Here is a 16,176-nt window from a genome sequence, read left to right as displayed (position 1 = left end):
TCTTGTAAATTGATTTTGCTGTTCACATGTTCAGGCTTTGGAGCGGTGGGAAAAAAAGAAAAGTGCAAACTGACGTCTGTGAAATGGCTCCTGAGGGGCCACGCTCCACACCAGGCTCCGTCCAATCAAAAGGCTGCAAAATACACCTGAGGAAAAAGTGCCCAAAGGAGTCTCCTGAGGTGGTTTTGTCACCTAAACAAACCCGTATGCACAGTGCCCTATAGAACATTTCCTGTTCTACAGGGCACTAGATTTTTCCTCATAAATGCATACATCTATGTGAGAGACCTTACAGGGCCCACAATCCCCAGATTGTACCGCCCAGGCCCGGAACGTGGGACCCTACAACAGTCAGTCGGTTGCTATGGGCAATGGCGCCATTTTCCTTGCTGTATATCTCTGATATTATGTGCACTAATGTAACAGAAGCCGCTGTGCCCCTGACGGCGGGGGGCGCACACGTGAGGGTTGTGTTGTGTCACCACCTCCGTATTTCGCGGGTCTCTCCCCCAGCTGGAGAGGAGCGAATGAGGAAAGAGTTTGCCGGGGACAGGAAGTGTGAGGAGGAGGAGGAAGAGGAGGGCGGTGCACACGGATTATAGCTGCTGCTGCTCAGCCCCCAATGAAAGCCAACGTGACTGCAGCAGGAGGATGGAGCGGAACCGCGGGCTGCTGGAGGTACGTGCACTGCCGAGGGGATGAGGTAACGGGTGTAGCCCGGTATACCGCGGTCCCGGGGAGAGCAGTGTACGGGGCTTTAATAATGCCGGATCGGGCGCTGTGTCATGTGACCATACCGTCATGTGACCGCAAGGATTTTCCTTCGTTTTATCGTCCTGTTCCAGAATGCAGGAGGTTTGTGGTCGCTGGTCACGTGTTGGGTGTATGTATAATAATGTATAATATAATAATCTCCCTCAGAACGTGTTGTATACCTTCACCCCCTCTACAGCTACTGGCACAGCAGTGTCACACACTGGTCGGTTACAGCTCTGGTGTGTAGAGCGCAGTGTTTTGTGGTGGGTCCTTTCCTCCCTCGTTGGGTGGAGGCGCAGTGTTTTGTGGTGGATTTTTTTCCTCCCCTGTTGGATGGAGGCGCAGTGTTTGTGGTGGGTCCTTTCTTCCCTCGTTGGGTGGAGGTGCAGTGTTTTGTGGTGGGTCCTTTCCTCCCTCGTTGGGTGGAGGCGCAGTGTTTTGTGGTGGGTCCTTTCCACCCTCGTTGGGTGGAGGCGCAGTGTTTTGTGGTGGGTCCTTTCCACCCTCGTTGGGTGGAGGCGCAGTGTTTTGTGGTGGGTCCTTTCCACCCTCGTTGGGTGGAGGCGCAGTGTTTTGTGGTGGGTCCTTTCCACCCTCGTTGGGTGGAGGCGCAGTGTTTTGTGGTGGGTCCTTTCCTCCCTCGTTGGGTGGAGGCGCAGTTTTTGTGGTGGGTCCTTTTATAGGGGCCACTTCCTGCCTCGTTTGTCCGCTAGGAGCAAGAACCCCCTCAGAATTGCTGCTTTTCAGGTGTTTCCAGCAGTGCTCGTGATAACTAAATATCGCAGCGCACTACATCCGTATATTCACTTTCTGGGATGCAAAAACATTATGGGGGCTCGACTTACACTTCTTGTCACACGTCAGTAGTGGAGATGACACAAATGTCTTTGTATATCCCATTTCATCGGCCATGACGGTGGTCTAGACCCGTTATACGGGATCGGGAGAGCTGCCAATACTTGCCAGCTGCATTTCGTGTGTAAGGCTGGGCCAGATGTCATTGTTGCACTGTGACACAATGTCAGGCACGATGCTGAAGTTGTTTTCTTATTCTGCAAATTTTTTCTTTTCTGTGTTTTTTTTTTTTTTTTTTTTTTTAATTTTTTTTTTTTTATAGGTTTAACAACAAAAACAAGCATCACAACAATACCATACAATGCAGCGAGGTGCCCTGTTGTGAATACACTTAAAAACAGGTACACAAATTATAAAACTGGCACAAAAATGGGCATCAGAATGGGCACCGAAGGGCGTTAATGAAAGGGTTAAATGCCTTTGGGCCACTGATATCACACTGCAGACATAGAGAACAGGGCACCACATATCAAACCCAGGTCTCTCCAGCCTGGCCCAAATGGGTTCTGGGCATCAAAGTGGGCAAACAGCAGATTTTCACAGATTTGAATAAGTAACTGATGTTTCTCTGATCGCCCATGACGGCACCACGGAGAGAGGGGATCCGCCCACCAAGGACAGGAAACCTACGGATAAAAAGGCGGTACCACTCTCCTGCATCAGTTGGTTTCCTGTCCTTGATGGGAGACCTACGGACTTACCAGTCGTCGTTGGAATTCCGGGGCCAACCAGTCCGATTCAGGCAGCTGGGGTCCCTCTGCCTCGGCTAGGGTGGTGACCCGAAGCGCCACCGCTGGGAGCCAGTGGGCCGACAGGGTGTGCGGGGGAGGTGACAAGGAGTTCGCGGTCACCTCCCCAGGTAAGATGCAACAGCGGCAACATCCAGGGGGGTCCCTCTGTGGTTGCGGGAGGTGCGGCGTGGCCCTCCCCTAGCACGCGCTCTGCAGTATATCAGCAAGAGCCTTAGGAGCTACTAATCGTCGCAGCATCAAGCGCAGCCAGCGTTATTGGCAGCAGACCAGCAGCAGTATGAGCGACCCGGCATCTCCCCTGCCTGGATCACCTCCACCTACAGCATCGCCTCAGCAGCAGCAAAAAAGGCGACAGCAGAAAAGTTACCAGGACACCGGCAAAGAACGCCAAAGGTCTCAACACAGCAAGGAGTCCAGCACGGCGTCGGGGAAAAAGCCAGAGGCAGAGAATCCCCAACCGGTATTTATGGGTCCTGGAGGTGGTAAGTTGATCTTCGTGAAAGTTAGAGACAGTAAGATTATTATTTGTCTCTTTTAGGGGAGGAAAAGCGTAGGTAAAACAAAGCACAAAGCCTGTGCCATCTGTAAAGAGGATCTTCCACCCGCATGGGAGAAGCAGCTATGCAATTCCTGCATACAGCAAACAGTATCTGAAAGCCTGCCCGGGTTTGCAACAGATCTTAAAAACCTGATTAAAGAACAGGTGGAAGACACCTTTAGATCCCTTAAAAGGGGAAAAAAACGGAGAAGGACCAGGTACAGGTCCCTGTCCCCAGTCTCTAAATCTGACAGCGATAGTGCCAGTTCAGCATCCTCCTCCTCCTCCTCCTCATCCTCATCATCCACTTCTTCCTCAGGAGGTCACAATTGTTTCCCGCTAGAGGACACCGATGGCCTCATAAAGGCAGTGAGGAGTACTATGGGACTAGTAGACTCCCACCCCAAAAAGTCAGCACAAGACATCATGTTTGGGGGCTTAGAACAAAAAAAGAGAAGAGCTTTTCCGCTTAACGAAGCAATTGCAGCGTTAATTAAAAAGGAATGGAAAAAACCCATGAAAAAGACTCTCCTAACCCCGAAAAGGGAATACCCCTTCGAGGATGAATCCTGTTCCTTTTGGGAAAAAGCCCCCAAATTAGATGTAGCAATAGCCAAAGCATCAAAGAAATTCGCTCTCCCGTTTGAGGACATGGGGGTCCTAAAAGACCCTATGGACAAGAAGGCGGACGCCTTCCTCAAAGGCTCTTGGGAGTCAGCGGGAGGAGGCCTGAAACCAGCAGTGGCAGCAGCTTGCACATCCCGCTCCCTAATGATATGGTTAAATCAACTAGAGGGTCAATTAAAAGGGAAAACCTCCCGAGACTCGATGCTGAAAACATTACCTGTAATAAGGGGAGCGGCGGCTTTTCTGGCTGACGCCTCGGCAGACTCTATCAGGTTAGCTGCCAGGTCAGCAGTGTTCGCTAATGCGGCCAGGCGTGCCCTCTGGCTTAAAAATTGGCCTGGCGATCTGCAAACAAAAACAAAACTATGTACTATCCCCTGCGAAGGGGAGTTTTTGTTCGGTTCCACATTAGATGACATCTTGGAAAAAGCTGGGGACAAGAAAAAGTCCTTTCCCTCCCTTGGTCTCCCCTCTTACCGGAAGCCCTTTCGGAACAAGAGGTTTTTCCGCAAGAACTCTGGGAGAGGCCAGGGAAAGTGGGAGGATAAGAGGAACAAAAACAAGGGGTTCATCTTTAACAAAAACCCCAGTGATAACAAGAAACCTTCTCAATGAAGGTTCGCCCCAGGTGGGAGGGAGGTTATCTCTCTTTCTTCCAGCCTGGAAAAAGATTACCTCCAGTCAATGGATTCTGAACATTATAGAATCAGGCCTGAGGCTGACATTCAAAAGATGCCCCCGTCCCTCTTTTATGATGACATCCATAAGATCTTCGGCAGAAGAACAGCTGGCACTAGAAAACGAGGTCATCGAGTTAGTAAAAAAGGGTGTACTCCTGGAGGTTCCCCCACAAGAAAGAGGGCAAGGGTACTATTCCCCTCTATTCCTGAGGAAGAAACCAGACGGTTCCTTCAGGACTATTATAAATCTAAAGAAATTAAACGATTTCTTGGAGGTTCAAGCATTCAAGATGGAAACGATAAAGTCATCTATCAAGATGTTGTTTCCCCAATGCTTCATGGTGGTCCTGGACTTAGTATGCGTCCTTTATCACGTCCCAATACACAAGGATCACCAGAGATTCCTCAGGATGGCAGTTCACATCAGGGGAGTCCTAAAACACTTCCAGTTTTCAGCTCTACCATTTGGTCTTGCCATAGCCCCGAGGGTTTTCACAAAGCTGATAGCGGAGGTAATGGCTCACCTCAGGGAAGAAAATACCTTAATCGTTCCATATCTGGACGATTTCTTGGTGATAGGCTCCTCCCCGCAACATTGCAAGGATCAACTGGCAATAGTGATGCATTCTTTGAAGGAATTGGGCTGGCTAATAAACATGGGAAAGTCCAGACTAATGCCTTCTCAGGTCCAGGAGTACCTGGGTCTCACTCTAGACTCCAAAAAGATGGAATGTCGACTCCCGGAGAACAAGATACAAAAACTAAAAAGTTTAGTATCGAGAACCCAATCTCTCCCCTCCATAACACTCCGTCAGGCCATGTCCCTCTTAGGCTCTATGACCTCTTGCATCCCTGCAGTCCAGTGGGCCCAATTACATTCAAGAGAACTTCAATGGCAGATATTGTCGGAGCAAATCCATCTAGGAGGGAATTTAGGAGGGCAGTTAACTCCATCTCCTCGCACCAATCACTCTCTGACATGGTGGAGATCGCAGGAAAATCTTTCCCAGGGAGTCCCATGGGTAATTCAAATCTCGAAAGTCCTGACTACGGATGCAAGCCCTTCAGGGTGGGGGGCTCATCTGGGCGACCTAGTAACCCAGGGCACTTGGTCTCCATCCACAGTCAACAAATCCTCCAACATGAAGGAGCTCCTTGCAGTAAAATTTGCACTTCAGGAATTCTTGGGGGTCCTTCACTCTCACCATGTAAGAGTAATGTCGGACAATCGGGTGGTAGTATCTTACCTAAATCACCAGGGGGGCACCCGTTCCAAAAATCTAATGGAGGTGACCAATTCAATCCTGCAAATGGCCGAGAGCAACCTCTTATCCCTAACAAGCTTACACATAAGGGGAGTAGACAACTACAAAGCAGACTTCCTCAGCCGGTCCAGTCTAAAACAGGGGGAATGGGAACTAAATCAGGCGATATTCACCCAGATCACAGAAAGATGGGGCGTTCCCAAAATAGATCTCTTTGCGAGTCATCTAAACAAAAAAGTAACCTCCTTTTGCTCCCTTTCTCCCCTGGGGAACCCAGTAGCTGTGGACGCCTTCCTGATATCTTGGGGTCACCATCTGGTCTATGCCTTCCCTCCTCTTATTCTGATTCCAGCAGTGCTGAGGAAGATTCGGAAGGACTGGGCGCTGGTCATCTTAATTGCCCCGTTCTGGCCGAAGAGGCCTTGGTTCTCATGGATGAGGAAGTTATCAATATCAGACCCTTGGGTATTACCAGACCTCCAAGATCTGTTGTCACAGGGCCCAGTCTGTCATCCGCAGGTCAAGAACTTGCACTTGACAGCTTGGCTCTTGAAAGGAAATTACTAGAAAGCAGGGGGTTCTCTCCGGGCTTGATCTCAACTCTGTTACAAAGTAGGAAGCCTGTTACAACAAGACAATATGGCAAGATATGGAAAAAGTTTCTGTCATCATCAGGTGCAAAAATAGGGAAAGAAATTCCCCTTAATTCCATATTAGAGTTCCTACAAAACGGGTTGGAGATGGGTTTAGCCACTAACACCCTAAAAGTTCACGTGGCAGCTTTGGGAGCCCTATTCAATTTTGATTTAGCCTCAAATAGGTGGGTCGCTAGATTCATCAGGGCGGCAGGAAGATCAAGGCCTCTTCCGGTAAAAGTTGTTCCTCAATGGGACTTAAACTTGGTCCTTAAAGCCCTGACTAATTCTCCATTCGAGCCATTACACGAATCTACAATAAAAAATCTATCCCTCAAAACAGCTCTATTAGTCGCCCTTACTTCTGCCCGTAGGGTTAGCGATTTACAGGCTCTCTCAGCTAACCCTCCCTACACACAATTCCTAGAGGATAGGGTCATTTTAAAAACAGACCCAGCATATCTCCCGAAAGTGGCTTCAAAATTTCACAGGTCTCAAGAGATATCTCTTCCCTCCTTCTGTCCTAATCCTAAAAATAAGGAGGAACAAACATTACATACACTAGATGTAAGAAGATGTCTCTTACACTACCTAGAAGTCACTAGAGAGAGTAGGGAGGATTCCTCTCTGTTTGTGTGTTTCCAGGGTCCCCGGAAGGGGAAAAAAGCATCTAAAGCCACCATAGCAAGATGGATCACAGACGCCATCAGTCTCTCATACTCAGCAAGTGGAATGTCCGTGCCCGGGGAGGTTAAGGCTCACTCAACAAGGGCAGTAGCGACTTCCTGGGCGGAGAAGGCCGGAGCTTCCATAGACCAGATATGTAAAGCTGCTACCTGGTCCTCACCATCCACATTCTATAGGCACTATAGATTGGACCTAATCTCCTCTTCAGACCTTACTTTCGGTAAAAGGGTTCTGGAGGCGGTGGTCCCTCCCTGAATGTACTATCTATGCAATTCTCTCCGTGGTGCCGTCATGGGCGATCAGAGAAAAATATAGTTCTTACCGATAACGGTATTTCTCTGAGCCCATGACGGCACCCGTACATTCCCTCCCTTCACTTGTGGGTGCTCACATCAAAATAGTGCCATAGTCTACTCATAGTGTTAAAAGTCACGCGGTATCTAGTTACGATAAACAGTTAAAATTTAACAAATGTTTAGTAGTCTCCCATCGTTCTCTATGTAAAACAACTGATGCAGGAGAGTGGTACCGCCTTTTTATCCGTAGGTTTCCTGTCCTTGGTGGGCGGATCCCCTCTCTCCGTGGTGCCGTCATGGGCTCAGAGAAATACCGTTATCGGTAAGAACTATTTTTTTAAGGGGTTAAATGACTTTGGGCCACTGATCTCACACTAAGCATACACATCTATGTATTTTTAGTGTATCAGTAGCCCAAAGTCATTTAGCCTTTTAACCCCTCTGTGACCTTAGACGTACTATCCCGTCGAGGTGCCCTGGGCTTATCTGACCCTGGACGGGATAGTACGTCATAGCGATCGGCAGCGCTCACGGGGGGAGCGCCGCCGATCGCGGCCGGGTGTCAGCTGCTTATCGCAGCTGACATCCGGCACTATGTGCCAGGAGCGGTCACGGACCGCCCCCGGCACATTAACCCCTGGCACACCGCGATCAAAGATGATCGCGATGTGCAGGGAAGCACCGCGCAGGGAGGGGGCTCCCTGCGGGCTTCCCTGAGCCCCCCGCAGCAACGCGATGTGATCGCGTTGCTGCGAGGGTCTCCTCACCTCCCTCCCTGCTCGAGCCCCGGATCCAAGATGGCCGCGGATCCGGGTCCTGCAGGGAGGGAGGTGGCTTCACAGAGCCTGCTTAGAGCAGGCACTGTGAAGGCTGCAGCGCTGCATGTCAGATCAGTGATCTGACAGAGTGCTGTGCAAACTGTCAGATCACTGATCTGTGATGTCCCCCCCTGGGACAAAGTAAAAAAGTAAAAAAAAAATTTTTCCAAATGTGTAAAAAAAATAAAAAAAAATATTCCAAAATAATGAAAAAAAAAAAAAAATATTATTCCCATAAATACATTTCTTCATCTAAATAAAAAAAAAAAAAACAATAAAAGTACACATATTTAGTATCGCCGCGTCCGTAACGACCCGACCTATAAAACTGTCCCACTAGTTAACCCCTTCAGTAAACACGGTAAGAAAAAAAAAAAAAACGAGGCAAAAAACAACGCTTTATTATCATACCGCCGAACAAAAAGTGGAATAACACGCGATCAAAAGGACAGATATAAATAACCATGGTACCGCTGAAAGCGTCATATTGTCCCGCAAAAAAAGAGCCGCCATACAGCATCATCAGCAAAAAAATAAAAAAGTTATAGTCCTGAGAATAAAGCGATGCAAAAATAATTATTTTTTCTGTAAAATAGTTTTTATCGTATAAAAGCACCAAACCATAAAAAAATGATATAAATGAGGTATCGCTGTAATCGTACTGACCCGAAGAATAAAACTGATTTATCAATTTTACCAAACGCGGAACGGTATAAACGCCTCCCCCAATAGAAATTCATGAATAGCTGGCTTTTGGTCATTCTTCCTCACAAAAATCGGAATAAAAAGCGATCAAAAAATGTCACGTGCCCGAAAATGTTTTCAATAAAAACGTCAACTCGTCCCGCAAAAAACAAGACCTCACATGACTCTGTGGACCAAAATATGGAAAAATTATAGCTCTCAAAATGTGGTATTGCAAAAAATATTTTTTGCAATAAAAAGGGTCTTTCAGTGTGTGACGGCTGCCAATCATAAAAATCCTCTAAAAAACCCGCTATAAAAGTAAATCAAACCCCCCTTCATCACCCCCTTAGTTAGGGAAAAATAAAAAAAAATGTATTTATTTCCATTTTCCCATTAGGGTTAGGGTTAGGGCTAGGGTTAGGGTTAGGGCTAGGGTTAGGGTTAGGGCTAGGGTTAGGGCTAGGGTTAGGGTTGGGGCTACAGTTAGGGTTGGGGCTAAAGTTAGGGTTAGGGTTTAGATTACATTTACAGTTGGGAATAGGGTTGGGATTAGGGTTAGGGGTGTGTCAGGGTTAGAGGTGTGGTTAGGGTTACCGTTGGAATTAGGGTTAGGAGTGTGTTTAGATTAGGGTTTCAGTTATAATTGGGGGGTTTCCACTGTTTCGGCACATCAGGGGCTCTCCAAACACGACATGGCGTCCGATCTCAATTCCAGCCAATTCTGCGTTGAAAAAGTAAAACAGTGCTCCTTCCCTTCCGAGCTCTCCTGTGTGCCCAAACAGGGGTTTACCCCAACATATGGGGTATCAGCGTACTCAGGACAAATTGGACAACAACTTTTGTGGACCAATTTCTCCTGTTACCCTTGGGAAAATACAAAACTGGGGGCTAAAAAATAATTTTTGTGGGAAAACAAAAAGATTTTTTATTTTCACGGCTCTGCGTTATAAACTGTAGTGAAACACTTGGGGGTTCAAAGTTCTCACAACACATCTAGATAAGTTCATTGAGGGGTCTAGTTTCCAATATGGGGTCACTTGTGGGGGGTTTCTACTGTTTAGGTACATTAGGGGTTCTGCAAACGCAATGTGACGCCTGCAGACCATTCCATCTAAGTCTGCATTCCAAATGGCGCTCCTTCCCTTCCGAACCCTCCCATGCGCCCAAACGGTGGTTCCCCCCCACATATGGGGTATCAGCGTACTCAGGACAAATTGGACAACAACTTTTGAGGTCCAATTTCTTCTCTTACCCTTGGAAAAATAAAAAATTGGGGGCAAAAATATAATTTTTGTGAAAAAATATGATTTTTTATTTTTACGGTTCTGCATTATAAACTTCTGTGAAGCACTTGGTGGGTCAAAGTGCTCACCACACATCCAGATAAGTTCCTTAGGGGGTCTACTTTCCAAAATGGTGTCACTTGTGGGGGGTTTCAATGTTTAGGCACATCAGTGGCTCTCCAAACGCAACATGGCGTCCCATCTCAATTCCTGTCAATTTTGCATTGAAAAGTCAAATAGCGCTCCTTCCCTTCCGAGCTCTCCCATGCGCCCAAACAGTGGTTTACTGCCACATATGGGGTATCAGCGTACTCAGGACAAATTGGACAACAACTTTTTGGGTCCAATTTCTCCTGTTACCCTTGGTAAAATAAAACAAATTGGAGCTGAAGTAAATTTTTTGTGTAAAAAAGTTAAATGTTCATTTTTATTTAAACATTCCAAAAATTCCTATTAAACACCTGAAGGGTTAATAAACTTCTTGAATGTGGTTTTGAGCACCTTGAGGGGTGCAGTTTTTAGAATGGTGTCACACTTGGGCATTTTCTATCATATAGACCCCTCAAAATGACTTCAAATGAGACGTGGTCCCTAAAAAAAAAATGGTGTTGTAAAAATGAGAAATTGCTGGTCAACTTTTAACCCTTATAACTCCCTAACAAAAAAAAAAATTGGTTCCAAAATTATGCTGATGTAAAGGAGACATGTGGGAAATGTTACTTATTAAGTATTTTGTGTGACATATCTCTGTGATTTAATTGCATAAAAATTCAAAGTTTGAAAATTGCGAAATTTTCAAAATTTTCGCCAAATTTCCGTTTTTTTCACAAATAAACACAGGTACTATCAAAGAAATTTTACCACTATCATGAAGTACAATATGTCACGAGAAAACAATGTCAGAATCACCAGGATCCGTTGAAGCGTTTCGGAGTTATAACCTCATAAAGGGACAGTGGTCAGAATTGTAAAAATTGGCCTGGTCATTAACGTGCAAACCACCCTTGGGGGTAAAGGGGTTAAAAATATCAGTTACTTACAGTCCCTGACAGAAGTTATGTCGCTTATTAATGTTATGTAAATAAAAGCTTATACCCTGACGTTAAATTCATCCATTGGTTGTATAAATTATTCTTTTGAAACCTGAAACCCTCCAAAATCTGGTTTAGGTTAAGAAAATAAATTGGCATCAATGCAGAAATATTGATCAGTTAATGGACACACAATCGTCAGATTTTGGCAAGACAAAAGTTTTGTCGCCTGGTCATATAATGCACCCAATCCTAGTTTAACCCCTTAGTGACAGAGCCAATTTGGTACTTAATGACCAGGCCAATTTTTGCAATTCTGACCACTGTCACTTTATGAGGTTATAACTCTGGAACGCTTCAACGGATCCCGCTGATTCTGAGATTGTTTTTTCGTGACATATTGTACTTCATGTTAGTGGTAACATTTCTTCGATATTACTTGTGATTATTTATGAAAAAAACGGAAATATGGCGAAAATTTTTAAAATTTTGCAGTTTTCAAACTTTGTATTTTTATGCCCTTAAATCAGAGAGATATGTCATAAAAAATAGTTAATAAATAACATTTCCCACATGTCTACTTTACATCAGCACAATTTTGGAAACAAAATTTTTTTTTGTTAGGGAGTTATAAGGGTTAAAAGTTGACCAGCAATTTCTCATTTTTACAACACCATTTTTTTTTAGGGACCACATCTCATTTGAAGTTATTTTGAGGGGTCTATATGATAGAAAATAATGAAGTGTGACACCATTCTAAAAACTACACCCATCAAGGTTCTCAAAACCACATTCAAGAAGTTTATTAACCCTTTACGTGCTTCACGGGAACTGAAACAATGTGGAAGGAAAAAATGAACATTTAACTTTTTTTTGCAAACATCTTAATTCAGAACCATTTTTTTTATTTTCACAAGTGTAAAAACAGAAATGTAACCATAAATTTTGTTATGCAATTTCTCCTGAATACGCCAATACCCCATATGTGGGGGTAAACCACTGTTAGGGCGCACCGCAGAACTTAGAAGTGAAGGAGCGCCGTTTGACTTTTTCAATGCAGAATTGGCTGGAATTGAGATCGGACGCCATGTCGCGTTTGGAGAGCCCCTGATGTGCCTAAACAGTGGAAACCCCCCACAAGTGACACCATTTTGGAAACTAGACCCCTTAAGGAACTTATCTAGATGTGTGGCGAGCACTTTGAACCCCCATGTGCTTCACAGAAGTTTATAACGTAGAGCCGTGAAAAAAAAAATTGCATTTTTTCTACAAAAATGATCTTTTTGCCCACAAATTTTTATTTTCACAAGGGTAACAGGAGAAATTAGACCACAAAAGTTGTTGTGCAATTTCTCCTGAGTACGTCGATACCCAATATGTGGGGGTAAACCACTGTTTGGGCGCACCGCAGAGCTTGGAAGAGAAAGAGTGCCGTTTTACTTTTTCAATGTAGAATTGGCTGGAATTGAGATCGGACGCCATGTCGCGTTTGGAGAGCCCCTGATGTGCCTAAACAGTAGAAATCCCCCACAAGTGACCCCATTTTGGAAACTAGACCCCCCATGGAACTTATCTAGATGTGTGGTGAGAACCTTGAATGCCCAAGTGCTTCACAGAAGTTTATAATGCAGAGCCGTGAAAATAAAAAATATTTTTTTTTTCCACAAAAAAGATTTTTTAGCCACCAAATTTTTATTTTCACAAGGGTAACAAGAGAAACTGGACCCCAAAAGTTGTTGTCCAATTTGTCCTGAGTATGCTGGTACCCCATATGTGGGGGTAAACCACTGTTTGGCGCACAGCAGAGCTCGGAAGGAAGGAGCGCCGTTTTGGAATGCAGACTTTGATAGAATGGTCTGCGGGTATTATGTTGCATTTGCAGAGCCCCTGATGTACCTAACCAGTAGAAACCCTCCACAAGTGACCCCATTTTGGAAACTAGACCCCCCAAGGAACTTATCTAGATGTGTGGTGAGAACTTTGAATGCCCAAGTGCTTCACAGAAGTTTAGGATGCAGAGTCGTGAAAATAAAAAATATTTTTTTTTCCACAAAAAAGATATTGTAGCCCCCAAGTTTTTATTTTCACAAGGGTAACAAGAGAAATTGGACCCCAGAAGTTGTTGTCCAATTTATCCCGAGTACTCTGATGCCCCATATGTGGGGGTAACCCACTGTTTGGGCGCACGGCAGAGCTCAGAAGGGAGGGAGCACCATTTGACTTTTTGAGCGCAAAATTGGCTGTCGTGTTTGGAGACCCCCTGATGTACCTAAACAGTGGAAACCCCCCAATTCTAGCTCCAACCCTAACCCCAACACACCCCTAACCCTAATCCCAACCTCATCCATAATCCTAATCACTAACCCTAACCATAATCACAACCCTTACCCCAAGTCAACCCTAACCATAACCCTAATCAAAACCCTAAATCCAACACACCCCTAATCCTAATCTCAACCCTAACCTCAAACCTAACCCTAATCCCAATACACCCCTAATCACAACCCTAACCTTAACCCTAATCCCAAACCTAACCCTCATCCCAAGCGTAACCCTAATGCCAACCCTAACCCTAATACGAACCCTAATCCAAACCCTAACCCTAATCCCAGCTCTAACCCTAACTTTAGCCCCAACCCTAGCCCTAACTTTAGCCCCAACCCTAACCCTAGCCCTAGGGCTACTTTCACACTTGCGTCGTTTGGCATTCCGTCGCAATCCGTCGTTTTGGACAAGAAACGGATCCTGCAAATGTGCCCGCAGGATGCGTTTTTTGCCCATAGACTTGTATTGCCGACGGATCGTGATGGATGGCCACACGTCGCGTCCGTCGTGCACTGGATCAGTTGTGTTTTGGCGGAGCGTCGGCACAAAAAACGTTCAATGAAACGTTTTTTTGTACGTCGCATCCGCCATTTCTGACCGCGCATGCGTGGCCGTAACTCCGCCCCCTCCTCCCCAGGACATAGATTGGGCACCGGATGTGTTGAAAAACTACAGCTGCTGCCCACGTTGTGCACAATTTTCACAAAGTGCGTCGGTATGTCAGGCCGACGCATTGCGACGGCCCCGTACCGACGTAAGTGTGAAAGAAGCCTAACCCTAAGTTTAGCCCCAACCCTAACCCTAAATTTAGCCCCAACCCTAACCCTAAATTTAGCCCCAACCCTAGCCCTACCCTAACCCTACCCCTAACCTAACCCTACCCCTAACCTAACCCTACCCCTAACCTAACCCTACCCCTAACCTAACCCTACCCCTAACCTAACCCTACCCCTAACCCTAACCTAACCCTACCCCTAACCCTACCCCTAATTTTAGCCCCAACTGCTGTTCTCCTGCCGGCCGGCAGATGGAGACAGATGGCGGGCGCACTGGGCATGCGTCCGCCATGTTCTGCTGCCGGCGGCCAGGAGGAGCAGCAAGAGGATCCAGGGACCTAGGTGAGTATGCTAGGGTCCCCGAATCCCCCTATTTCTCTGTCCTCTGATGTGCGATCACATCAGAGGACAGAGAATTACACTTTACTTTTTTTTTTTTTTTTTTGCGGTCGCCGGTAAACAGTTAATTACCGGCGATCGCAAAACAGGGGTCGGTAATACCGACCCCGATCGTGCTCTTTGGGGTCTCGGCTACCCCCGGCAGCCGAGACCCCAAAGATTCTCCCGGTGCCGGCCGGCGGGCGCACTGCGCATGCGCCCGCCATTTTGAAGATGGCGGCGCCCACCGGGAGACACGAGGAGCATCGGGGGAGCTAGGTGAGTATTGGGGGGCCACCTGGGACTCCTTTTCTCTGTCCTCCGATGTGCGATCACATCGGAGGACAGAGAAATTAAAAAGAGATCGCTTTTTTTTTTTTTTTTTTTTGCGATCGCCGGTAAACGGTTAATTACCGGCGATCGCAAATGCGGGGTGGGTTAAAAACCCCCCGAATCATGTTCTCTGGGGTCTCGGCTACCCTCGGCAGCCGAGACCCCGGAGAAAATCGGCCTCTGGGGGGCGCTATGGACTTTTTCCACAGCGCCGTTAATTAACGGCGCTGTGGTTTAAGTACCCTTAGCGGCCGCCGTTAAAAGGCGTATCGGCGGTCGCTAAGGGGTTAAATTCCTCATCTGTGCTTAATAAATGATCGGTTAATGTGTGTGTGTGTGTGTGTGTGTGTGTATAAAAAGAAACCCAGCACTGGACTACTGCAACTCTCTTCTGATTGGTCTCGCTCTTACCAAACTTTCTCCTCTCCAATCCATCTTGAATGCGGTAGTCAGGGTCATATTTCTGTCCAGCCGCTTCACCAATGCCTCCATCTTGTGCCATTCATTACACTGACTACCCATTCGCTACAGGGTCCAGTATAAACTCGTCTCTCTCACCCACAAAGCCCTCCACAGTTCTGCACCGCCTTATATCTCCTCTCTCATCTGTCTATCGCCCTACACGTGCCCTCCCTTTTACAAATGACCTAAGACTAACATCCCCCCGTAATCCGAACCTCGCACCTCCTTCTCTTAGGGTATGTTTCCACGTTCAGGAAACGCTGCGTGTTTGACGCTACATAAAGACGCAGCGTCAAACACGCAGCGTCCAGATGTTACAGCATAGTGGAGGGAATTTAATGAAATCCCATCTCTACTATGCGTGGCCGCATCCGGCGGCCATGCGACTCCGGACATGCGGCGCGTCTTTTTAGATCGCAGCATGTCCGTTTACCTTGCGGCGACGCTGCGCCCCCGCAAGGTATAACACAGGGCCCGATGATACCGGATGTGTGCAATGAACACATCTGGCATCATCGCGTCCCCAGAAGCGGGTGGAGCTTTGGGCGGAGCGATTTTGCCGCTCCGTCCAAACCGCCAGCTATCCTGAACGTGGACACGTACCCTAAGGCCGGCTTCACACTCAGCGTATGAAAATACGGTCCGTATATTACGGCCGTAATACGCTGAAATGTCCCGAAAATGGTGGTCCGTAGCTCCTCCGTAGGCAGGGTGTGTCAGCGTTTTTTGCGCATGGCATCCTCCGTATGTAATCCGTATGGCATCCGTACTGCGTGGTTTTCTCGCAGGCTTGCAAAACCAACATACCGCTATAGAAATGATCCATGTGTCCCAAAAAGGAAAAGAAAAAATATATATTAGTCATTAGACACATATATGTATATATTAATATTTTTTCCAGCGCTATACAGCTTGAAAGCCGGTAATTCAATTACCGGCTTTTTCTTTCTCCTTCCTAAAACCCGACATGATTTGAGACATGGTTTACATAC

General features: G+C 46.5%; 1 protein-coding gene across 1 annotated transcript in view; it reads left to right on the top strand.

The window, feature by feature from the left end:
- The first annotated feature begins 566 nt into the window (after positions 1-566).
- TMEM192 (transmembrane protein 192) overlaps positions 567-16,176 on the top strand; it is a 126,662-nt gene continuing 111,052 nt past the window's right edge. The window contains exon 1 of the mRNA XM_069744183.1: positions 567-678. Within this exon, the coding sequence (XP_069600284.1) occupies positions 652-678 (27 nt within the window). The 5' untranslated portion in view covers positions 567-651. The remainder of the gene's footprint in view (positions 679-16,176) is intronic.

The sequence above is a fragment of the Ranitomeya imitator genome, chromosome 1, assembly GCF_032444005.1.
Source record: "Ranitomeya imitator isolate aRanImi1 chromosome 1, aRanImi1.pri, whole genome shotgun sequence".
Taxonomy (NCBI): domain Eukaryota; kingdom Metazoa; phylum Chordata; class Amphibia; order Anura; family Dendrobatidae; genus Ranitomeya; species Ranitomeya imitator.
This window is presented reverse-complemented; position numbering and strand designations above follow the sequence as displayed.